The sequence below is a fragment of the Argopecten irradians genome, chromosome 1 (genome assembly GCF_041381155.1).
Source record: "Argopecten irradians isolate NY chromosome 1, Ai_NY, whole genome shotgun sequence".
NCBI classification, from domain to species: Eukaryota; Metazoa; Mollusca; class Bivalvia; order Pectinida; family Pectinidae; genus Argopecten; species Argopecten irradians.
In genome coordinates, this window is record NC_091134.1 from 9,259,294 (window position 1) to 9,287,044 (window position 27,751).

The following is a 27,751-nucleotide window of genomic DNA, read 5'->3' on the forward strand; positions in this document are numbered from 1 at the left end:
AGAGCGGGGCTGCAATTGTTGAATTAGGTATACAGCCTTGACATTTATATTAGACTATATACACAAAGATGGGTGGAGTTTTGCAGAGTAACATTTACCATTTACCATGATATTTTCAGCAATGTTTCCATGGTAACGGAAAAAGTGCAAAAAATGAAAACCTAAAAATAGCAAAAGGTACTAATAGACCATAAAAAGAATGTGTCTATGAAGTTTCGTGGAAATATCTCTGCTGGTTTTAAAGTTATGCTCCGGAAATGAACCTGCTACAAAAATATGAATATTTTCAGCAATGTTTCTATGGTTACAGAAAAAAGCACAACAAGTGAAAACCAAAAATTAGCAAAAGGCACTACTAGACCATAAGAACAATGTGTCTATGAAGTTTCATGGAAATATCTCTGCTGGTTTTAGAGTTGTGCTCCGGAAACGATTCTTACACAAAAATCTGCCATTTTCAGCAATGTTTCCATGGTTACAGAAAAAAGTACAAAAAGTGAAAACCTTAAAATAGCAAAAGGCACTACTAGACCATAAGACTAATGTGCCTATGGAGTTCCGTGCATATATCTCAACCGGTTTTCAAGTTATGCTGCGGAAACGAACCTGGTACAAAAATATGATATTTTCAGCAATGTTTCCATGGTTACAGAAAAAAGTACAAAAAGTGAAAACCTTAAAATAGCAAAAGGCACTACTAGACCATAAGACCAATGTGTCTATGAAGTTTCGTGGAAATATCTCTTCTGGTTTTAGAGTTATGCTCCGGAAACGAACCTGGTACAAAAATATGATATTTTCAGCAATGTTTCCATGGTTACGGAAAAAATGCAAAAAATGAAAACCTAAAAATAGCAAAAGGCACTACTAGACCATAAGAACAATGTGTCTATGAAGTTTCGTGGAAATATCTCTGCTGGTTTTAGAGTTATGTTCCGGAAATGAACCTGCTACAAAAATATGATATTTTCAGCAATGTTTCTATGGTTACAGAAAAAAGCACAAAAAGTGAAAACCTAAAAATAGCAAAAGGCACTACAAGACCATAAGAACAATGTGTCTATGAAGTTTCATGGAAATATCTCCGCTGGTTTTAGAGTTGTGCTCCGGAAACGATTCTTACACAAAAATCTGCCATTTTCAGCAATGTTTCCATGGTTACAGAAAAAAGTACAAAAAGTGAAAACCTTAAAATAGCAAAAGGCACTACTAGACCATAAGACCAATGTGTCCATGAAGTTTCGTGGAAATATCTCTGCTGGTTTTAGAGTTATGCTCCGGAAACGAACCTGGTACAAAAATATGATATTTTCAGCAATGTTTCCATGGTTACGGAAAAAATCCAAAAAATGAAAACCTAAAAATAGCAAAAGGCACTACTAGACCATAAGACCAATGTGTGTATGAAGTTTCGTGGAAATATCTCTACTGGTTTTAGAGTTATGCTCCGGAAACCATTCGTACGGACGGACAGACGGACGGACGGACGGACGGAACCCATTTGTATATCCCCCATCAACTTCGTTGGGCGGGGGATAATTAATTATTAAAGGTTAAAAAGAAAACTGGATATTTAATATATCTTTAAGACAATTGCTTTGCTTTACACTAGCCTCCAAATTAAATATCTAAGTAAGAAAAGACGCGTACGGGCTGCCACAATCACAAGTCCGTACAATGTTAATGTAATGAGATAACAACCATATTCATAATTTCTTAGTCATATGATAATAATTTTATAACATGTTATGTAAATTTAAATACAAGACATGCATTTTAAAACAAAAGTAAATTTTGAAATCTTATAGTGTGTAAATTTTAAATTCTCAACATACCACAAAAACAGATTGAGGTACGTATACATGTATAATATCAAGTTTAAAGATAGACCTCTCTACAGTGACAGCTAAGGCATGACATTATCTGGCATGCTAACTTACATAAGGGATATCTAGGGCATTTATTGTGGTTAATACTGTGAAATAATTCATTAGACTGCTAAAGTGACAATGCTATGAATTCATACATATCTAATAAGCAACATTACATGATGGTTCCAAACTTTCACAATTACAATGAAAATATTCACACAATAGTTACACTGTGTATCCGACAAGGCCAGTGCATTTTATTTATTAATGAATGTTTCTGATTATACAGTACATTTGTAACTTGCGTAACGACGTGGAATCAATACCTTGACATAGGATTCCATTGAATTACAATGAGACAGTTGACACTGACAGAAAAATTCCTTGAACAGAAATCGAACATGGCAGGCTAGGTACACAAGTATACATTATTTATATATAATGATATGAAATATTTGTAGGATATATATATATGTATTTTGTTTCATGATCAGATATGATATAACTATGAAAGGGCCCTCTGTAAAACTCAATAATGACATTGATATAAATATCCAACTAAAATATCTTATATATTCAACACTGTACTGAACATCTATATCCAACTATTTTTATAGTACTGTATACATAAGGACAGGCCAGATCTAAAGGACTAAGGTGGAAGCTGGCAAGCTTAATTAAGAAAGCCAGAGTACCCGGAGAAAAATCACCAACCAGCTGTAGTCAGTACCTGGCAACTGCCCCTCATGGGTTTCAAACTACAACAACTGAAATGGGGCTCTCACTATATACAATGTAGGTAAAGATCAGGATGTATATATATAGTTCTCTAACCTGCATTTAGGTAAAGATCAGGATGTATATATATAGTTCTCTAACCTGCATTTATAACTAGTCTATATGTTTCTGGATAAAAATATGTAATTCATAATTATCTGTAGCTTATATTATGTTTATTAATTATATTTAGATACACAAAATACCAATTCATTTATTTTTTTAAATAGAATTTAAAGTTAATTAACAAATTTTAACGGAGTTTTAAAAGTAAATCAAAAATTTGACCTAGTAAAACCATGTAATTAAATAAATGCATGAAATAAGAAGACATTTATGAAATTATCCAATGTGTGTGTATCTAAATTATTACTAAACAGGTCGGGTATGTATAGGGGGCAGTGCCTTAGTGACAAATATTGAATTGATACTTAATAACAATATTATCACCTATATGACCCCTGGCCAGCTAGTTTTTAAATCCACCCATTAAAGAGGTTATAGAATATAGATTTGTAAATATACAAAGGCATATACTGCGTAAATATTTAGGTAAACACGAACACCAAATTCCTCTCCAGTAGCTTCAATGGCCCAATACAAAATTTTAACTTCCTAGTATATATAGTATATATAGGACAAATTCCTTGGTTCTGGCTCCGCGGCCGGTCACACAACGGATCTACTTAAAAGCTTTATCGTAACATGTCACCATCTGAGGAGATTATAGAAGTATTGTTTGTTTACCTGAAACAGGTATCAGAGATCGTGTGAAGGTATATATTTCATTAACACATACTCATTTCCAGTAGGATGTTTCCCTACGATCATTCAATAAATTTCAAGCCCTCTGTACAGGTCCTGTCCTGATTTCATTAGAGACATTTATATGTCTAAAAGACATTTTAAGTTGATGAGGTTTTTTTAAGTTCATTTTTTTATTATTATTATTATTTTAACACCTTGCCAAAGAGTTACTCTACATAAATTTATTGACCCATCGCTAGGCGGTAAATGTAGCCACGCCTCTTGCTCACACAAGCATGCATGTGTACCTATTCAATTTAAGTGCAAATGATGTAGCATTCACAATATATAAAATTGATTGACATAACTGGCATGGCGAAGTGCTCATCACTAAGATGATTAATTTTGATTGTTTAATAATCATTGCGAAATGTCATATGCATACTAGCAATCTCTTAGTTATTTTATAAATAATACAATATTGTAACATCAATCACAATTTCTTTTTTAAGTTTAAATCTATATGCATACCGTATTCGACCCAATAAGCGCCCAGTGCGTTTAAACACTTGTAAAAATGTTAATAAGATGAAATCATTGCAAATCTATACAGTTTTGTGTCGCTTTGGTCTTTATTAATGTCTGGCCAATTGAAACAAAGACCTCAAAAATAAGGAGAGTTCAGTTTATAGGGACCTGGGTGCTTAATGGATGGAATACGGTATTAGATTTTGTAGTATTAATCATCTCTTTTAACTGCAAGCATGCTATAATTAGCTAGCTTACTAATAAACTGATTAATAATATTAGTCATTACATCATCAGAAATGTATTTTAAGGAGAGATAGTGAATGTTTGAAGGGAAATAATTATATGATATATGCTTTAGGGTCTTAAGGAGGATCTAGAGCAAATTTCAGGCTTAAAATTTCATCAATGCATTATAGACACACTACCAAGTAGATCAAAGTGCCAAGGCCACTCATAGATGCCGTGAATAAAGGACTTAAACAAAGGAATAAAGAAATTGGTTTTTCATTTAAATATAGAATTTTGTAAACTATACATTAGTGTGCAGTGTTGAATTTCGGAGTTTAATAATAAATATTTACAATACACGGTATTTATTTTATGTTATTTGAAGTTTTTCAAGAACAATAAGTTGAATAACTTATTACCCTGAAATAACTGTAATAAATTTTATTTCTAAATTATTTTTGAAATAACGATTTCAACACCAATGAAACCGTTCAGAATCTGAGTATCATTTTTTTTTATAATTCTTTATTAATTGCTAAATTATCAATTTCATCAATGTAACTTCAAAGACAAAAAAATAATAAGTAAACATTTTCGTATCTTAATATCCACTTAACATTAAAGAATATTTTCGGAAAAATATAACATTAGAAATATTACCATTTCAGGATATGTTTTGGTTTCCTTTTTAGAAAACTAACATGGGTTGCTTTGACGACTTTTGACTAATAAATCATGGCCAGATACTTTTGCCAAATAATAGGTACATTATTTCATTACGTATATCACTCGGATTTCTTTTAAATTCACAAGAACGCTAGCCGTTAACATCAAGAAAACTTCATGTAATGTATCGGACTTTAGCAAGTCTTCGTAAGCCTAACGGGAACTGGTTGGCGAGATATAATCGTGCAGAACATTTATCGTGAGTTTTGCTTTGCCGACTTTTGACTTATAATAAAACATGGCCATATACGTTTGTCAAGTACAGGGTACATTATTTGGTTACTTATAACAGTCAAATTTCTTTTGAATTCATAAGAACACTATCATCAAGAATTTTCCTGCAATACATCAGACTTTAGCAAGTCGTCATAAGGCTACCGTACATTACACGACAATATATATAAGTTCATTTGTCACTTTAAGTTGCTCGTACATCAATAGATCTATATTATCATTATATTTTGTAAGTTTATGTTGATAATTTTGGTACTTCTTCCCTTTCAATATACCGCAGTTGTCGATAAACAAAAGACAGAACTCCCAGTGAGAGACTATTAACTTTTACTGCGCAATAATATCTCAGATATAGTTCGTCAATACAAACAACACAAAAAACTTTATAAGCGTTATAAGAACTTCCTTTTGCAGTTACCTTAATAACATTTGATTAAAATAATCGATCATTAGCATGAATTACGTAAAATTTAGATAAACATACACAATCCAAAATCCACCGAAAATCTGTTGCTGAGGAAGACAGCGAAGAAGGCGTTGTTTGTGATTTTCGGGAGACCAGTGTTCTCGGAGTAATACAAATATCATAGAGTCCCAACTGAACACTTAAAACACTCCATCCATGGTGTATACGTATGTACAAATTCTATGTCTGTGGTTTTGAATATTGGGGTTTTATTTTTTCATACCATCAAGTATTACATGAAATGAACAAAACAATTTTCAATTTTCATCGCGGAGTGGTTTTATTGTTTTGATGTGCACAGGCTCTCCGAACGTACCTAAGAATGCTGTTTCACAGCATCAAAAAATATATATATCAAATGGTACAAATATATCTATAGGTATATCATTTGATTCATTATACATTTACTTATAAAAAAAACATTTTAACATTTCTATATATATATATGGATATGCCCGGTAAACACTGGTCAGTTTAGTTATAATTAAGCTAATATTTTGGTGAGGAATAACCCAGGGATTACATAGTTATTTTGACAAGATTATAAGATCAGTTATGGAGAGTCAATATTGGACCTGGACCAAATTGTCTCAGATCAGTCAGGATTTGAAAACTTGCATGAAATGCAAAATTGAGATTACTACATCCTTTTGTAAATATACCAAAAGATGTTATTTTTTATTTATGACATCAAATCTTTTTTCATAACTCAATATTATATTGGTGCATTTTAATTTTGTTTTTAAGAGTTAAAAAAATATTTCATAGATTCAATAACAAGATTCAGGGCATGATTTGCATTGATTTGATTTATACCTGCCGTCATGATCAGATTCCTTCTTCTCTAAAAACAATGACTAGGCAATGAAATGATTGGTCTAGATCTATATATATTATAGCAATATAAACATATATACTGCTTAATGACAAAATTTAAGATGACTGACAATTCTATGACTATCACTTTTTCTGGATTATAAGCCGTTACTTCTTTCCCTAGAAATCAGGGAACTGCAGCTTAAAATCTAGGGTAACTTAAATATGGACGAAAACTGAAATCAGACGATGCTTATGGTGTTATATTTCATAATTATGAAACAACAACCTAATATACCGTATTTTTCCTATTAAGAGCGCCTCCTCTAATAAGGGCGCCCCCACATTTTTTGCTGAAAAAAAATCAACTAATTTCCTACAATTTTTGTGCCAAATTGTGGCGATTGTCGTTGCAGACGCAAATAAAATACTGTTTCACATCAATCTGATGCTTTACAGATATCCGATCAGCTTGCATAAGCACTAAATTTATTGCATTGGTCAACTTAGGACATCTTTGCCAAGTGTTTACACATAGAAACAGCGAGAACGCCATGTTCAAAACAAAACGTGTCACTTGAATGCCCCACACACGTGTAACTGGCAACAACATTTTAGCGATGTGTATATCTATGACAAAGGTTCCTAAATAACATTAGTGCTATCATTTCTAAGCGTTTTATTGTGTGCAATTTGTCGGTATTTCCCATCTGCCACAAAACGAAAGTAGCGATCAAAAGCACCGTCCGCCGTTTTGTGTACACATGGTAATTAAACAAACAGGCTATAGCATGAAATGCCAAAATTTCGTGAAACAGACACATTTAACCAATGTTTATACTTCCGGTGCATACATTTCTCATAATTATTTAATTTAATACTTACTTGACTTCAAAACGTAAGTTTCAGAAAAATACAAAACTAAAAGCAAAATGACTATAGTCTGTTTCAGAATAAAACATCTTAAAATGGTCTCAAATAACGGCGCCCCCATCAGCCATTTACCTGCGCCTGGCGCCCTCATTAGGGAAAATACGGTAATAATGAACCCAAATCACTCACCTGCTATCTCAATAATCATAGTGCATACTTAGGACATTATAGAGTCAATAAGAATTTCAATGTATGACTTAATTCGGTATTATCAGTTCCCTATAGACCTCTTTGGTTTTCAAGAAGAAGTCACTAAAAGATTTTATCCTATTTGACTCCTGTGATTATGAATGCAGGTCATTCATTTGAAGAATTTGCACTTCATCCCAGAACGTCACTGGCCCAACATCAGGTCTCTTTATATTTAAGGACTCTTGGTTAATGACAACTTGAACAAGAAGTCATTTAAAGATTTTCGTCTATTTGACCTTTGTGACCTTAAATAAAGGTCAAGGTCATTCATTTGAATAAACTTGCAATTGGTAGCCCTTCATCCCAGGATGCTATAAGCCAAATTTCAGGTCTGTAAGTTGTTGTTTAAAGGAAAAAGTTGACGCCGGACAGACGGCCAAACAGAGGGCAGACGGACACCACACCACGGCATAATTATAAGCTTACATAATTACTTGCATTTCCCGTCAGGTGATCAGGGAGGCTAAAAATGAAAGATATGATGGATGAATATCTATAACTCTAGATAAAAAAAAAATTCACTTTTGTATCAGGATGTACCTATCTATAATGCATTGTAATATGTAAATGGTTGCCATAGAAATGGGAACTTACGAAAGTACTAGTTTAATTACATGTAGAGCAAGAGTCCATCTTCTATAACTTCTATAATACAGCTGCAGTACTTGTGGCAACAAACTTCAATTGTCAAAATACAAGTTCGTTTAAGATATCAAAATAAATGATGTTGAAGTACAATTGATCATTTTTTATAAAAAAAAATTGTCAAAAGGACACATCATTAATGGATAATACAGAAGTACTCAGGACGAAAAAAACGGGTTTTTTGGTCGTATAGCTAATATATAACAGAAACTTGATACCAAACCTCAGTAAACTGTAATAAGGCAGCTACAAAGGAACAAGTTTCATCACAAATTGATTGCGAATGTTAATTAACATATGTACAACTTTGTTTCAGAATTCAAAAGGACAGCTTTGAAACGTTGAAGCCATGGAATGAATCCGTTAATACTGTATTCATTTGTATTGCATGGCATATAGACGGAAAAAGAGGGAGAAAAAAATCATTAAATCAAAGGCTATTGAATGCAGATGAGGAGATTACAGAGAAGAAGTAGCTGATTAAAAGGCTGTATTCCAACTCTGTATCTAATTGTATTGATTTTTTGTCGGTCCTAGAGGTACAATCATGTCACATACAATGTTATTGGAAAGGTCAGTCTCTATATACCTCCCATCGACCTCACGACCATCGTCCGTCGCATAACACGAATTCAAACAACCTGGTCGGTATATACATTGTGTGTTGTACAAATATACATTGATGGATTAACAGCTCATTGACTTGAATGAATACATATTGACATTTCTGATTTTCAATATGCTCAGCAGTAAATTTATTCCACTTTTGCTACATCTGAAGTTTGCGATTTCATTTAAGTCTGTTTACTTCGTAACAATTAACAGGTAATCTAGCATAGATGTTGTCAATTGTTCAGTATAATTGATTGATGGACAAATTCGGACCTTGTATCATCATAGGAAGCTTTGTAACGATTCATTCAGAACCTAAAGGGAATATTGTCCATGTATACTAGCTCATTAAGATTGACATTCTGACAAATTTTGACGGTATATTCATACAACTTGTCAAGTGATTGTGTACTTGGGAATAGTTTATATTCTAGATAATGTCAGTTAATTAAGAATTGATTTTCTGACAAAGTTTGAGTTGTTATATTCATATTTATAAATATCGTCATAATCACTGAATTGTTTACATTTTTTGTAACAATTGATTACCATATCAAAAAATAATTTCTGACAAACTTTGACATCATTTCATTCAACCCTAATCTAGATGTAGTCATGTCAATTATATTTTTTTTTTCTGTTATATTCATACATCTGGTCAAAGAATATTGATACTGTGTATTTTTTAATAATTAATACATTAGAAAAAACTTTGTCTTTTTTTAAAGTAATATGGGCTGTATTTTTCATACACACAAATCATGACGAGCTTTTAATATGTTATTCATCACCAAAAGTTTACCAACATTTTGAGGATTACAATCTTTACAGTGTTTATAAAGCTTTTGATTTTACAAGTACAAAAATTCAAAATAACATTTGGCAGTACTGTAGTAACTGTACATGTGTATAGGGCTGGATCAATATATCGATATACCGATACGTATCGGTTTTCAGCAGCATATCGAATATCGATACGCAAACATGCTGTATATCGCTGTATCGTTTTAACAATCCAACCTTCTGCTTTGTTTTGTTATAGAAATAGGAAATTCCAAAAAAACTTCATTTTAAAACATCATTCAAGTAAGAGCATTTCAATCAAAAGGAAGTGTTTAATGCATCTGTGTCACCTAGATTGATTAGAAATGTCTTTTCATAACTAAGAATACGAATTGACAGAAATTAATTAACACACATGATATAAACCAAATCAAATGTTCGGTAGATTTTTTTAAGATTAAGATAGAATGTTTTATCAAAATTGTCTTTTATTGTCATAATATTCAAAACACTATGGTCAACTGAATTTGAAAAAGAGGTGTATTGTATCGTCAATACGTATCGTGTATTGTTTCGGTGTATTGTCAATAGGTATCGTATCGTTTTAGACCTTCCAATACCCAGCCCTACATGTGTATATATATATATATAGGGGCCGCTGTGGTTAAGATGTCTCAATATATTATCACAACCCCCCCCCCCCCCCACCTCTGGGTCGCGAGTTTGAATCCCATGTGGGGCATGTATGCGCAGTTGCCAGGTACTGACCACTGGTCTGTGGTTTTCTCCCGGTACTCTGGCTTTCATATGCATCCACCAATACACCTAGCTGGAACATCCTTAGATGACACTGGCTGTTAATAGGACATTAAACAAATAAAGACCCAGGATACAGCTAGCGATTGGTCAATATGGTGCAATGGTAATATAAATTCATCATTTTACAGAAAATGCAATTAGCACAATCATGTTAAAGCTCTGTTTTTGGTACAAAAAGTGCTAAAATATGACCAATGCTATATTATGTACATTCTGTGCAGTTCTACAATGTAAATAGAATGGCAGCCAATGCAACTGCAAGCTTTAAAATTTGATCTGTATGTACAACCAGAAAGGCTCCTAAACTGTATATATATATATTGTCATTTCCCCCCTGATGCAATTAAAATCGGGGCTCAAAAGACGAGACAAAATTTGTGTAATATCACAAGCCCATAAAAACTGCTTAACATCTTTTAGTTGTATACTATTTAAAAGTCAAACGAGACTGCAGACATGGGTACTTAACCAAATTCATTTGTATAACGGTCGACGGAATGACTTAATATATGTCTTCTGTGTATGTACAAGTGACAGGTTCAATTGGTATTTTTATTGGAACAAGCTAAAAAAAACTTGCTATGTGTTGCTCAGTAAGGCTAATAAGTCATGTTTAAATGGATTTACTATAGCTATATAATCCCTAGGTTAAACATATGTATAAATATAACATCTCCTGTCTGTATCACAAACGCTATAGGAATTTTTATTTGGGGAATGAAGTGAAATAGTGTATTCCTTTCCAATTCAAGCAACCTATCCCCAGAAAAGACTCCCTCCCCCACCACTCCCCAATCTATACCACAAACTATCCCCAGAATAGAACTCCCTCCCCCATCACTCCCCAATCTACCCAACCTGATCCCCAGAACTCCCTCCCCCACTCCCCAATCTACCACAATCCCTATCCCAGAAAGACTCCTCCCCACTCCCCAATCTACTACCACCAACCTATCCCCAGACTCCCTCCCCCACTCCCCAATCTAACCACAACACCTATCCCCAGAATAAGACTCCCTCCCCCATCTCCCCAATCTACCACAACCTATCCCAGAATAGACTCCCTTCTCCCCTACCTCCCCAATCCCTACCAACAACCTATCCCCAGAATAGACTCCCTCCCCCACTCCCCAATCTACCCAATCTACCCACAGAATAGGACTCCCTCCCCCACTCCCAATCTACACAACCTATCCCAGAATAGACTCCCTCCCCCACCATCTCCCCCAATCTACCACAACCTATCCCCAGAATAGACTTCACCTCCTACCCACTCCCCAATCTACCACAACCTATCCCCAGAATAGACTCCCTCCCCCACTCCCCAATCTACCACAACCTTATTCCCCAGAATAGACTCCCTCCCCCCACTCCCCAATCTACCACAACCTATCCCCAGAATAGGACTCCCCCCTCCCCATTCTACCACTACCTTTCCCAGAACCACTCTCAATCTACCCACACTCCCCTATACCACAACCTATCCCCTGAATAGACTCCCTCCCCCACTCCCCAATCTACCACAACCTATCCCCAGAATAGACTCCCTAGAACCCCCACTCCCCCATATCTACCACAACTACTCCCCAGAATAGATCACTCCACATTCTTACCACACCACTCCCCAATCTACCACAACCTATCCCCAGAATAGAACTCCCTCCCCTCCCCACTCACCCCCCAATCTACCACAACCTATCCCAGAATATCTCCCAGGAATAGACTACCCCCACACTCCCCAATCTACCACAACCTATCCCCAGAATAGACTCCCTCCCCCACTCCCCAATCTACCACAACCTAACCCCAGAATAGACTACCCTCCCCACTCCCCAATCTACCACAACCTATCCCCAAATAGACTCCCTCCCCACTCCCCCTACCACAACCTAATCCCCAGAATAGACTCCCTCCCCCACTCCCCAATCTACCACAACCAATCCCCAGAATAGACTCCCTCCCTCACTCCCCAATCTACCACAACCTATCCCCAGAATAGACTCCCCTCTCCCCTAACTCCCCAATCTACACAACCTATACCCAGAATAGACTCCCTCCCTCCCCCACTCCCCAATCTACCACAACCTATCCCCAGAATAGACTCCCACGCTCCCCACTTATCCAGCATAGATCCCCCACATCTACCTCAAACCTATCCCCAATCTACCAATCACCAACCCTATCCCCAGAATAGAGACCACTCCCTCCCCCCTCGCCCAATCTACACCACAACCTATCCCCAGAATAACAATCCCCCATCTACCACAACCTATACCACAACCTATCCCCAGAATAGACTCCCTCCCCCACTCCCCAATCTACCACAACCTATCCCCAGAATAGACTCCCTCCCCCACTCCCCAATCTACCACAACCTATCCCCAGAATAGACTCCCTCCCCCACTCCCCAATCTACCACAACCTATCCCCAGAATAGACTCCCTCCCTCCACTCCCCAATCTACCACAACCTATCCCCAGAATAGACTCCACTCCCTCCCCCCCCCTCCCCAATCTACCACAACCTATCCCCAGAAATAGACTCCCTCCCCCACTCCCCAATCTACCACAACCTATCCCCAGAATAGACTCCCTCCCCCACTCCCCAATCTACCACAACCTATCCCCAGAATAGACTCCCTCCCCCACTCCCCAATCTACCACAACCTATCCCCAGAATAGACTCCCTCCCCCACTCCCCAATCTACCACAACCTATCCCCAGAATAGACTCCCTCCCCCACTCCCCAATCTACCACAACCTATCCCCAGAATAGACTCCCTCCCCCACTCCCCAATCTAACCACAACCTATCCCCAGAATAGACTCCCTCCTCCCTCCCAATCCACTCCCCAATCTACCACAACCTATCCCCAGAATAGACTCCCTACCCCACTCCCTAATCTACCACAACCTATCCCCAGAATAGACTCCCTCCCCCCACTCCCCATGCCAATCTACCACAACCTATCCCCAGAATAGACTCCCTCCCCCACTCCCCAATCTACCACACAAAATTAATTCAGACCTGTTTATTGGAGGGTAAATAAATATACATTACCCAAAATCAGCACCCATGAATAATTAGATAAGCACCCCATCCCTTTTGAAGCACTATGAATATATACCATGTATGTTTCTTTAATTTTATTTCTTTTGCAAATTGGTCTGTGTCTATATCTTCATACAATGATTTTGTAAAAGGTGTTCCTTTACAAAATGCCCCATTTATATAAATTATATAGAGCCTATATATATCTGGGTGCTATTTGGTCAAATACATAAGTACACTGCACAATCAACATCCTGGAAACGGCCATGATCATTTAAACAAGAGATCCCAGAGGGATCTTGGCACTCACCAAAGAATTATCTTTGTCTGACAATGGAAAGAGGGATCTTTTCTCTGCTTTTCAAACTTTTCCAAACATACTTCTGTACATACAAAATTTGAGACAGATCACTTCAGAACTTTCTGAGAAATAGCGCTAACAAACTTCAACTATCAAAATCCAAGCTGTCGGCCATCATGTTGACCGATCGGTTTTAAAACGCTATATGCACAACTGAGGCCCTGGGGTAACCTACATATGAAATTTGAGAACGATCCCTTCGATACTTTCAGAGAAATAGCAGTAACAAACTTTAACTATCAAAATCCAAGATGGCTGCCTGGCATGTAGGTTCCCCAAGGGATGTTGCCTGGCAGCCATCTTGTTGACCGATCGGTCCAAAAACGCAATATATATGCATAATTAGGGCCCTAGGGGAACCTACATATGAAATTTGAGACATATCCCTTCAGTACTTTCTGAGAAATAGCGATACCAATCTTTAACTATCAAATTCCAAGATGGCTGCCTAGCAGCCTTCTTGTTGACCGATGGGTCCAAAAACGCAATATGCATATAGCTAGGGCCCTAGGGGAACCTACATATGAAATTTGAGAAAGATCCATTCAGCACATTCTAAGAAATAGCAATAACAAGAATTTCCAGAACATATAGCAACCATTCCTTGTGAGCTACTCTAGAACATATAGCAACCATTCCTTGTGAGCTACTCTAGAACATATAGCAACCATTCCTTGTGAGCTACTCCAGAACATATAGCAACCATTCCTTGTGAGCTACTCTAGAACATATAGCAACCATTCCTTGTGAGCTACTCCAGAACATATAGCAACCATTCCTTGTGAGCTACTCTAGAACATATAGCAACCATTCCTTGTGAGCTACTCTAGAACATATAGCAACCATTCCTTGTGAGCTACTCCAGAACATATAGCAACCATTCCTTGTGAGCTACTCCAGAACATATAGCAACCATTCCTTGTGAGCTACTTCCAGAACATATATGCAACCATTCCCTTGTGAGCTACTCTAGAACATATAGCAACCATTCCTTGTGAGCTACTCCAGAACATATAGCAACCATTCCTTGTGAGCTACTCTAGAACATATAGCAACCATTCCTTGTGAGCTACTCCAGAACATATAGCAACCATTCCTTGTGAGCTACTCTAGAACATATAGCAACCATTCCTTGTGAGCTACTCCAGAACATATAGCAACCATTCCTTGTGAGCTACTCTAGAACATATAGCAACCATTCCTTGTGAGCTACTCCAGAACATATAGCAACCATTCCTTGTGAGCTACTCCAGAACATATAGCAACCATTCCTTGTGAGCTACTCCAGAACATATAGCAACCATTCCTTGTGAGCTACTCTAGAACATATAGCAACCATTCCTTGTGAGCTACTCTTGTACATCTTTTAGACAGTAAGGGTAATTTTGCGAGTAGGCATATTATGACTGTAACTGGCCACAGCGCTGAATATAGCCTGAAAAGCTATACTGGATACACAGAACCAAGTATGAAGCGGAAAATGTTTCAAGCACATTACGTGTTGGAAACCGAGTCAATTAAGAAACCCAAATCTGATGTCCCTTTGCCTGATGTATCAAATATGGCTTTGAGCGCCTTATCATTCGAACCATTATCCTCGTCTCAACTTGACAACTTGTTGAATGATTTACATACTGATGAAATTGAAAACAACGCATTCGATGAAATATTGAAAAACTGAGATGTTGAAAACTGTACCAGCAATTCTCAAAATCACAATCTTAATACCAACATTGCAAAAACATTTGAGAATCAGATTCCCTTTCCGTGCTTCAAGTTTTCAAGCTGCTTCAATATTACAGTCAACTATAACTTTAGCAAATAATTATTGAGAACCTAACTGTCCAAAACAGTCAGTCTGTTAATATGTTTGTGTATAATTTTCATGACAAATGGGGATTAAAAATGAAGTTTTTTTGTTTGTCTTGGTATTGAAAACATCTTGTACCAAAGAATGTGAAGTGCCATACCTGCGTAATCGGCGACATTTTTTTCCTGATGAACGTGAATATCAAGTAAATGCCATACAATAAAACAGTTATCAACCTGTTTCCAGGTTGATATTATATAAATACTACCTGCATTAGAGGGTGACAGTACCTAGTGTCACCCTGAGGATATCACTGTCACCCGAGGCAAAGCCGAGGGTGACACTAGGCACTGTCACCCTCTAATGCAGGTAGTATTTATTTTATTATACCAAAAGTCTAGAAACAAAACCAGTTTTCAAGTATTTGCAATATATTGAAACATTTTAGCTGATTTTAGCAAGTAGTCGGCAGTAGAATAGCATATCAGCTTCTACTCAGTAGCGCTAACTATCATTGCATTATAAAAAAGAATACTCACAATAAGCATTTAGTGAAAATTCTTGTTGTCTTGTCTCCTGCGTTTGTTTAAATCTTAACGTTTTTGTAAATCTCAATGAGTTTTGGTTTCGTCCCGTCGTCTGTTTACAACATTAGCAACGTCACGATGACGCTTGAAATCGCATGTCTTCCGTTCACCTAATCACCGACGGGCTCATAAAATCCAACATATAGCGCTTTGACTTTAAGCGAAAAGACGTGAAGGGAAACTCCGTCCTTAATATGATATTTTTATTCATGAACAGACTAATTTGGCAAAATTATTACTAAACAGCTCCAGATAAATTTTTAAGCGTCGCTTCAAAAAAACAAAGATGGCGTCGAAATAAGAAACGAGTGCGCATCTTTTTCGGGCAGTTAATATTTTGCACTGTCAAAAATACACTATCACCCGTTGCTAGGGGGTTACTACGAACGTGTCTATTGTTTCCTATTGTTCTAATGTTACATGCCGTGTGATAGTGTAAAATACCAAATATCTCTCGACCAATCAGAATGCAGGATTCTCACTTGAGGTATAATAAGATGGTTTATCAACTGTCGAAAGAGATATGACCGTCTGCTTCTTTTTTTAAATTGTGAAAAAATACCATTTGTCAACGGTGGAGCATCTTTAAATAGTTTAAATGATAACTACATGTTATGTATAACAATGTTCTGACTCATACACACATGTTTAGTACACAATGCTGTATAAAACTTTATAATTAATATTAATTCTAAAATACCATGTAACAAACTGTTAAATTGTCCATTATAATTTTGGTAAAATCAAATGTATTTGCATTTCTTCAAGTGTAGCTAGTACACATATAGTTATAAAAATTAAATAGTAATTTTGAGATTTTAGATATTTGTTCTAAACTTTCAGTATGATTATACATGTATCTCAAATATTAGGAGAATATATATATATATTGTTATTATGCATGGTAACATTCAAGTTTTGGGAGTGAAGTTGTATAGTTTCATTACCCTAAACAAATATATTACATTTATAAATACAATGTCATTTCATTTTTTGTATGTGTTTCTAAAATATAGCGGATTCAAATTTTATAAACAGTTGTGCGTGCACCTGTGGATATTAATGCATAACGAATGAATATATATCTTTTATTTATAATTTGTGTAATATTTTCCAATGTCTCCAAATATATATTCATGCACTTCAGAGAGGAAAACACGGACTGATTCTTACATCCATGACGATAACATTTTGGGAATATTCTATACATCCTATCATGATCATAACACGAGACATGTGTGCCGGATATATACACGGCTGTTAAAACTGTAAAAGTTCTCTGATATTTGTAAGGTATGATCCGGACCGTACCAATGTACCTGTACTACACGTGCATGTATACAAGCGCCGTTTGTTTTACACATAATTTCGGAAAATGGCTTGGAATTCAAATCCTAGTAGATCAGTGTAACGTTTAACAAAGTGAGCTACCGATCGTCATAAGGCACTCAGAAGGGAGATAAACTGCCAGATCTTTACACTAATATCCCTTACATTTGACAGCTAACTCTTACCTTTCAAGTCCTCCCGACTGTCATCGCTTCGAAATTCAGCTTGTTCGTTTTGGCCGTCTACGATGAAATAGACGACTTTCGTCGCCATTTTGGCTGTTGAACTGTATCCCCCTTTCACTTGATGTGATCCAGTTCCATTTCAAGTTTGTACGATGAACAAAACTTCTGCTAAAATCCGACACACTTTTCCCTTCGTACACATGTACGGTATATATATACAATTATAAGAGCACGGCTGTCTGCTAAAGAGACCCGTACGGGCGAAGCGCTATCCGAGGTTTCAATCAATATTCGTGCAAGCTTTATCTATTTCCAAACAAACGCGCGTGTTGGTATGAACACGACACACAAACGACAAAAATTAATAGCATTAGGTATCATATCTGGTTGTACTGTTCATAGATAATGTAGATATGTAGATGAACTGAGGGTACAAGCTCGGAATCGAGACTGTTGTGAGTCACGTGACACTTGTAGAACGATGTAACACTTAGGTATACTTTCAATCAATTAAATCGCCGTGATAAATTGGGCCAGGTGTTTTTCTTGACGGCATCATTATCGTCCGTTCACCTGTAATTGTCCACGTGTGTGACGTCAGAATGTGAAAAGGGCTCGAAATTGAAGTGATTGGTGGATTTACATGTGTAGTAGATAATGCATGTACAAATAATATAAATATATATATGTCTATGGAGTTACAGTGCATCTGTGTATTTTTACTTAACCTAGAAGAACGATAATTTCTACTAAATTTTCTTTCACATTAACATGAACACCATTTCAAAAAGTTTTGTTTTCGATAAATGTTTCTAAAATGTTGATTTTAAAAAGTTAACTGAAATCTTCGATGAAACGATTGTGGTGTCCTTCAAAAGGTGCATGGAATCAAGGATTTATAAGTGAAATCTACGTCCTTGATGAAATGAATGTGAATTGAAAATGTTTTTCGTTGAAGAAAAAAAAATGAATAAGGGCTGCCATGCCTAATCCGAATTCAGGCGTTTTTGTTTCTTTTCGATAATCCAATGGGAAACATAATCCAGATTGGAAACTCCTGATATCGTCATTCTGAAACATGGTATGAAATCAATAGCAAGCTCTAATGTCACATGATTAATTTTATTTTTGCGATATTATTAATGCAATACTTGTAAAAAAAATCCGAAAAAACAAACAATAATAGTGACTATAGCAATAGTTTGCAATGTTTAGTTGTCTATTGTAAATGTCAAGTCACATTTAGAGTTAGCATCGCATTTTTATTCCATTTACGTCATCAGTTCTGGTATATCAGTATTTTATTTTGATAGAAAATAGGTCAGAACAGTAGGTCGCCCCCTTCATGGACATAGGGGTCTGAGAATTAGTTATAGGGCTAGGTTATATCAATTTGAGCCCACCGAAGTTCCAATATGCCGTTATTAGAGGTAAATCTTTAAGGGGTCTAGAAAAAAAAAAAAATATTAAAAAACTCATATTCTACATGGTATTTGAAAAACGGCCTATAGACAAACTGGTGGGTCCAAATTTATATAAACTGTAACTAACTCTACAGACCCCTATGTCATTGGGAAAGAAATATACATGTAGGTTTGCGTCCTGGCGTCGTCTGTTCCCCCTTTCGTCCTTGCTGGTAAATTGTATGTGAGGCGTTTCTTTAATGGTAAAAAAAAAGTATGTTTCGTACCAACCTAGGTCAACATGACCTAAATTAACCTTTAACCCCAATTTGATGATAATAGAAAAAATGATAACGGATCTATTTCCTATTTCATATTTGTATATTGATATAATGCTTTGAAACGTCTATCTCGTTATATCCCTTTCGTTGAAACGGTATATATGTTCCGCACCAAAAATCAGGTCACTGTGACCTATGTTTTACATTTGACCTCATTTCAAAATAAGCTTGTCTCTACGGACTATACCACTGTGTATACAGAAAAAAATATCTATAGAGCCAAACAAACGTGAATCTACATTCATGTATTTTTTCCCGACGTGATATTCATATGCTTTCAAGTACAAACGATCTGATTCACTTGCTTTGTTTTCTCCAGTACACAATGTACAAACACATATCTAACCTCCCCTCCCTAAAAAAAAAAAAAAAATGAAAAATTCAACTGCACTAAATAATTATGTAATAAATTATTGATTTCGTCTAGAGGAAATTTGAACTAGAATTTGATAACTCAAACTATAACACATACTATCTAAAATGTCTGATATTTGATGTTGAAGTATTATCGTGTTTACATACACAAAAACGAATTAAAGGAACAAACAGCTTAAGAGAATGTGTAAACAAAGCTATATGCACGAAGACGCTTGTTAGGCCTCTGTCAAATATTTATATATTTAGATAAGCTAACTTCAACTTACTTAATGTCTTTATATCCGATTTTTAACGGTGACCTACTCTTTGAAAATTACGCATAAAGTTTTAATGGCTAAATCCCGTGTTGATTTTCTGAACACAACTTAAACATCATGGTGTTATCGTGGAAATATAGGACATACATGTTATGTTTATGGTCGTGCAATGTTTGTAAACACATTAGAGATTGCTGACTACAGAATCAACATGGGATTCCTGCGAAGTTTCATCACACAGGGGCTTGTAACAGAGGTTTGGTGGATGGACTGGCGGTATACTATATATGTTTTATATACACAGTACATTGACTCTCCCCAAACTTATATGTTATAAGACCCTGTGATTCATCTCTATTTCATCATATATGACAAATTTTCAGCCTTAGAATTAGCTAGAGTAAATCTTCAGGGACGAATGAGTTAATTCCTACATTGAGGACTGTTTGTCTCCGTGAAATCATTGTTTGTTTGTCGGGTTTACCACTTTTAGATCGACATACAGACTAATGACAGCAAAAGTATATTGTACGTGGCAACAACACAGACCGGTGCGTTTCTTAGATTCTCGATGAAAGCGACTCTTGTGAGGAGCGCATCTCAGATAACCAAGCAGTATTTATATATTGAAGAATATATTTGAAGGAACTAATTTGGGCGAACATAAAAAGTCATTCAGAAAATTTTCGACATGGTCCAGAAACCTAGATCTCTGCTTGGTCAATATGTTGTCCAGCGCAAAAAAAAATAAAAATAAAAATAAAAAAAAAACCCATCCCGTCGAACAATATTCACGAGAATAATGTTTTGAATTGAATCTTACATATTATGAATAACATTTTCACTTAAATGGAAGGAGATAAAAACAAAGGGATGAATAGAAAATAACTTTGAACAAGTAAATGATGAATAAAGAGGAAGGAGAAAATGAATATAGAGAAATAACTGACACCGTAGAAGTTTTGTAAACAACATCGATGTCAATAAATAATAGGTTATATCACAAACCAGGTCCATAAATCTAACATATCATTATGCTGTTAAATGCTACATAGGGTCCATCATGTATATGTAATTGATTTACAAGCCAAAAGTTAAACACTTCAGTCTAAAACACGACCTATACATATAATTCCCAAATCTAGATCGAGTACAGCAAGTATTGCATCACCAAAAATGGCTACAACCGAGGAAGGGAAATCAAAATTGGTTAAGACCGAGAGAGAAAAATGAAATCCAGAAATCGAGTGATCAAGAAAAGTGCAGGTCAGAGTCTTGGATCCAGAAATGAAAATCAAGCATTACACCGTGTTTGCTCTGGTATAGTTCGCCTTTGTTTGCCAGAGACGCTCTCAATATTAGACAATATGATCTCGCGTGATGGTGCATACTCATATACCGAATTTTATAATCCCAAAAGGTACGGTCATAGAACAATTCCTCGGGCTTTCCTATGTCTATTCACTCATAAAGACCCCAACTTTCTTTCTTTAATCAGTAAATGGAATAAACAGGATATCGAAATTGGTAGCTACGGGAAATTGGAGACAAAGAGATCGAGAAATTGAAAGAATTCCCCGGATAAATTAATTCCATACATTCGATAATCTAAAAATTGAAGTTCGCGAAAGGCCGAGATTGAGGATTGTGAAATTCCATACCACCTAAATCAAGAAATGATAAAAGACATTTTGTTATCAAACATCTCATAAAGCTAAACATCTCTACAAAACACGTCGATCTCCGTGTGTGACTTATCAAAGTAGAATTTAAAGCGTTAACAAGGATGTTTGTATCAGTTATATTGCATACACTTAAAGCTATGACGTCAATTTGTCGCAGGTTTTAGCATTTTAATAATTGTGATGACGTACTGTGTAGACTTCATACTGCCAAAGCTAACACGGAACTAGTGTCACGCGGGAAATGGAGCACGAGTTGAATGAATAAAGCGAGAAAAGGCAGATGCTTATTTCGAAAATGGTTTCTCGGTAGTCCGCTAAACCTGCCTATATTATTAGGCTTTTTTAATTTTTTTTTTTTTTTTTTTTGCCTAATATATAGTCAGCTCGCGGTACCTCTTAAAAATGTGAAATCGTAGGCCAGATTTGGCCTACGCTACGTCAGCGGCATATTTCTAATATATCGTCCATGCAATGCCGGGAAAACGTACACATACCTTTATATTAGGATCTTATGTACTCCTTTGCCCCCATGTTACATCCCATTTATGAAATTAAACAACTGTGTACAATGAAATACTTCCGAGACCCTTCTATTTCACACATTTGTAATGGCCGCCGTATACACATTTAGTAGAGCAAACGGCAGCCAATCAACTTCGCTTCCGGTTTTATTTTTAAAAAACCACGTGTAGGCCTAGTTGAAAGATAAACAAAATGCTAGCCAGTTAGAGTTTTTAAAGTAAAATCATGGTCGACATACACGACATGTTGTCAAATATTCAAATTGAACACGACTATTGCTAGTACCCGCATCACTTTCGCGATATTCACGTTGCATATACATGTAGCATATATACACGGTAGAAATTTTGTTTATCTTTCAACTACACGTGGTTTTTTAAAAATAAAACCGGAAGCGAAGTTGATTGGCTGCCGTTTGCTCTACTAAATGTGTATACGGCGGCCATTACAAATGTGTGAAATAGAAGGGTCTCGGAAGTATTTCATTGTACACAGTTGTTTAATTTCATAAATGGGATGTAACATGGGGGCAAAGGAGTACATAAGATCCTAAATAAAAGGTATGAGTCACGTTTTCCCCCGGCTTTGCATGGACGATATAATTAGAAATATGTCGCTTGACGTATGCGTATGCCAAATCTGGCCTACGATATTCACATTTTTAAGAGGTACCGTGCGAGCTGACTATATATTAGGACAAAAAAAAAAAAAATTAGGGCAACATAAAAAAAAAAAAAATTTTTTTTTAAAAAAGCCTAATAATATAGCAGGTTTAGCGGACTAGGTTTCTCGGTAACTGCATATACATGTGTGTAATATAACACATACATATTCGATGTTTATACGTTCATAGCAACGCGATTGAATCAAAATATCGTATAAGTCGAACATTTTGTCAGATCCTGTCGACATCGACTTATCCGTGTTTTACTATAGGACCGATACTTGAAATGTAAGAAAATCTAATTTCCCAATAAAACCAAGCATTCAGTGCTGTGATTTTCACAAATATCGTATAGACACACACTCATTTATGGTATGAGGTTTCTCCACTATTATATACGTAGGGATATGCTGGTTATCTGCTATGTTATTGACGGTAAAGTGTGAATTGTTTCTCTCTTCCTTTAACACTGTTCCGTTCTAAATTCGACCTGTATTTCCTACAGGGATCAGATACTTAGCTACAGTTTATATCACTTTGGACCCACGATTTCCATGGACATCCAGTGGCGTAGGAAGATGAAACGTCATGGGGGGGGGCAAAGGTCTTCAATATTTTGTAAAAAAAAAAAAAAAAAAAAAAAAAACGCCACACCTACAGGAGGAGATTAATTCAACTCCCAACCATATAATATATGCTTTATGTACATTTTTCATATATCACTAAATTTAATCCTTGTTCACATTTATAGACAGTGGGGTCGCTAAAAGGAAATTAACAAATACGCAAATTGGCCGAATTAGCGTGTGAGCGTCGAAGGCGCGAGATTTTGGTGTTTTATTAGGGATCTGAGGGTGACCCCCGGGATGAGTTTTATGTATTTTGATGATTTTGCGATAGCCCGACAGCGCAAGATTTTGGTGTTTGGGGGTCCGGGGGTCTCCCCCGGGGAAAAAATACGATTTAGAATGGCTGAGATGAGTTTTACGATGCATTTTGATGAATTTGCGAGCGCCCAAAGGCGTGAGAATTTGGTGTTAGGGGGGTCCGGGGGTCTCCCCCGGGGAAAAAAATTACGATTTAGAATGGCTTAGATGATTTTTACGATGCATTTTGATGAATTTGCGAGCGCCCAAAGGCGTGAGAATTTGGTGTTAGGGGGGTCCGGGGGTCTCCCCCGGGAAAAAAATTACGATTTAGAATGGCTGAGATGAGTTTTACGATAAAGTTTAATGAGTATAAAGCGTTCTTAACATGGTATTTTTTCGATTTAAAGCTACCTGCATTTAGAAATGATAATTGTGTCGTCATAACATTATGCAACCCTACTCGATCTGAATATACCGGCTTCACACCATCGGCACATTGTTGTGTAACATAAAAAATGAATTAATTGTCTCGCTATGACATATAAACAAATTGATCTTTTAAGAGACATTTTTTTAAATAGCACATAGAATCCCTTGATGGACATTTTTAGTCAAGTTTGTGTGTATTGAATTTTCACTATTTAAGGTTTGACATTATGTGCTTGAACGTTTTAGGAAATGCGCCGCGCAGCGGAAAATTTTCTAGAATGAACTACGAAAAATGTGTAGGAGGACCCTTTTTTCTTTCAAATAAGCATTTTTAGAAAATTTCAGTCGGCGAAAATGGGGGGGGGCAAAAAGACATGTTTGCCCCCCCGTCCTGGGGAACGGGGGGGCAGTTGCCCCCCCCCCCCCCCCCCCCCCCCCCCCCCCCCCCCCCGCTTCCTACGCCCCTGACAACTGATTTAAAAAACAAGAGGCCCAAGAGGCTTTGACGGTCACCTGAATGCTGCTACAGAAAGAGCAAGTTGGTTCAAATATGTAAAAAAGTATTTATGAATCAGAATAAACTTTTAAGTTGAACCTTCGTATTAGAATTTTTATATTTTGTTTTTCATTTTGATAGTTAGTGTATTATGTTACCAAACCTTATGCTTAAAATTCCAATTTGCTTTGCCAACGTTAAACAACAAAACCAAACTAGAAGTCAGTCAGTGTCAGTGATTTTATAAATTTCACTTTTTAATCTATGAAGAGTATTTGGTTCCATCAAACCTGTGGATAATCAATTCAGAAGCAGATTTTTGAAATTTAAGCCATTTTGACTCATTTTGGCCCGCCCCTCTGGTCCCTGGGGTCAGCCAGGACCAAAATGGATATGTTGTTAAAATGCTATTTCGTGGCTAAAAATTCTAACCCAGTTTGGCTAATTTCCTATGAAAAATAAGCAAATAACATTCATAAATGTGTTTTTCCTATACAAACTATAGTAAACTTGACCCCTCCCCCGGGGGAAACATGAAACCCCAGGGTCATATAATTCACAATTTTTGTAAAGGACTTTATGACCTTCCAATCTATGAAGAGTATCTGGTTCCATCAAATCTATGAATTGAGAAGAAGATTTTTGAAGTTTTAGCCTATTTGACCCCTTTTGGCCCCGCCCCTAAGGCCCCTGGGGGTCGGCCAGGACCGATATGGATATGACGATAAAATGCTGTCTCAGGCTAAAAATTCTAACCCAGTTTGGCTAATTTCCTATGAAAAATAAGCAAATAACATTCATAAATGTGTTTTTCCTATACAAACTATAGTAAACTTGACCACCTCCCCTGGGGGAAACATGAAACCTCAGGGTCATATAATTCACAAATTTTGTAAAGGACCTTAAGACCTCTCCATCCATGAAGAGTATTTGATTCTACCAGTTCCAGAATTTCAGAAGAAGATTTTTGACGTTTTAGCCTATTTGACCCCTTTTGGACCCGCACCTAAAGGCTCCTTGGAGTCAGTCATGGAAAATTTGTTAATATGATTCAATGGCCATTTCATAGGGATATTTCTGACAACATTTAACTAATTTTCTATTATAAATGACCAAATACACATGTAATGCTCCACTATATAAACTATAGTAAACTTAACCCCCTCCCCAGGGGGAAACCTGAGACCCAAGAGTCATATAATTAACAATTTTTGTAGAGGGCCTTGATACCTTTCAATCTTTGAAGAGTATTTGATTCTGCCATTTCTGGAATTTCAGAAGAAGATTTTTGAAGTTTTAGCCTATTTGACCCCTTTTGGCCCCACCCCTCAGGCCCCTGGGGGGCTGGGACCATATAATTCACAATTTTGGTTGACCTTTGGCTATGGAAGGATTCTGCAAAATTTCAACAAATTTGGTACAGTAGTTTTGGAGAAGAAGTCGAAAAGTAAATTGTTTATCGCCATACGACGCACGACGCACGACGCACGGACAAAAGGTGATTAGAATAGGTCACTTGAAACTTCATCTCAGGTGACCTAAAAATGAAAAATGTATCCAAACTTGCGTCTTATTGGTTTGGATATGACATCATTCTTGTGAATCGCGCATGTCTTTTTACATATTTTTTTTCTTCAAAATGACTACTTTATCTTAAACACTGTTTGTATTTGTGTGTTCAAAAGGTTAGATGCAAAATATTCCCATAAAATATTTTGAAATCTTATTAACGTCCAACTTTGAAAAATGTTTTCCGATAAAACTGAAATATAATTGATAAAAGTAACTTATACAGAACTGGACTTCTGGACATGTAAAAATGGATAATTAGTGGTAAATTGTAAAATTATCCTCGTATTTTTCACTGTCCGAAAATACACCAGATGTTCTACAAGGATCAATATTAAGACCACTATTATTAATTATTTATATTGGTATCATTTTCATCGATCTTTCTAATGTACAAAACAGAGGTCGACTGTCCGAATGTAGCCATGGATACGACAAATCAGGTGACTGGTCACTACAAACTGGACATTGAAGCAGAGCTTGATTATCAGATCATTTCGGAATACAGGCTCTTGGCTCTATAAATATACCATAAGACTCTTTCATATGTGGATATGAAGGATAGGGATATTCTACCCGAGGGTCACAAAATGTAGTAAAACCCGAGGCTTGCTGAGGGTTTTTCAACATTTTGTGATCCCGAGGGTAGAATATCCCTATCCTTCATATCCACATATGAAAGAGTATTTTTCCCTCATGCCTTGACGTTTTATTGCAATTTTACCACTATAATTTCTCGCCATTTTGATATTAATTAAATTCCTAAAAACCGCCATTGCAAGTCAATTCTTTATACGTGAAAATTGCCTGGTATTTTCAATGCAAATCCCGTTGTTTGGCCTAGTTTTCGGGAAAAAAATTGTAATGAGATATTAGTGATTTTGTTGATGCTGCATGACGTCACGAGACAGGGTAGCTTCATGCGTCATGAGTGTACTGCCCTAGACCAGCCAGTATTACACCTGTAGGTATGAGAGAACATATCACAGTATTACACACACATATAATATAGGGTATCTGTACATCATGTATATCTATAGAGCCAAAAGCCTATGATCAGATCACAGGGTATATAGAAGTCCTATTCATAAATGTTGTATGGCTATGGTTTGGTTTCATTTCAGCTAAAGGAGAACTATTTCGAATAGTTTGTATGTAGATTTTAAGACGTTAACACACCTGTACTGTAAATCATCTGTGGAGAATTAATTCAGCATTTCCGGTATAAGCCACTTTGCAACGATTTTATTTGGAGAGGTCATAATGATTGAGAATTACTTGATATATTATTGTCATTCAATTTCGTGGCGTTTAGCGCGAAGTTAAATCGCACGCGTAAACAAATTGGTTAAAAGTAACATATTTCTGAAAAAAAATATGGATTGAACATTCTCGAGAAAAAAAGATTATATCAAAAATGAATATCTAGCAAAACA

The 27,751-nt window shown here is 36.3% G+C and overlaps 1 protein-coding gene across 3 annotated transcripts in view; it reads right to left on the reverse strand.

Annotated features, from left to right (window-relative positions):
• Window positions 1-17,948, reverse strand: part of LOC138316732 (high affinity cGMP-specific 3',5'-cyclic phosphodiesterase 9A-like) — a 68,974-nt gene extending 51,026 nt beyond the window's left edge. The window contains exon 1 of one of the 3 annotated variants that reach the window (XM_069258403.1): window positions 17,703-17,948. In XM_069258403.1, coding sequence (XP_069114504.1) covers window positions 17,703-17,790 — 88 coding nt within the window. In that variant the 5' untranslated portion in view covers window positions 17,791-17,948. The remainder of the gene's footprint in view (window positions 1-17,702) is intronic. The other 2 variants (XM_069258398.1, XM_069258394.1) reach the window with 2 other exon arrangements.
• Between the last annotated feature and the right edge of the window lie 9,803 nt (window positions 17,949-27,751).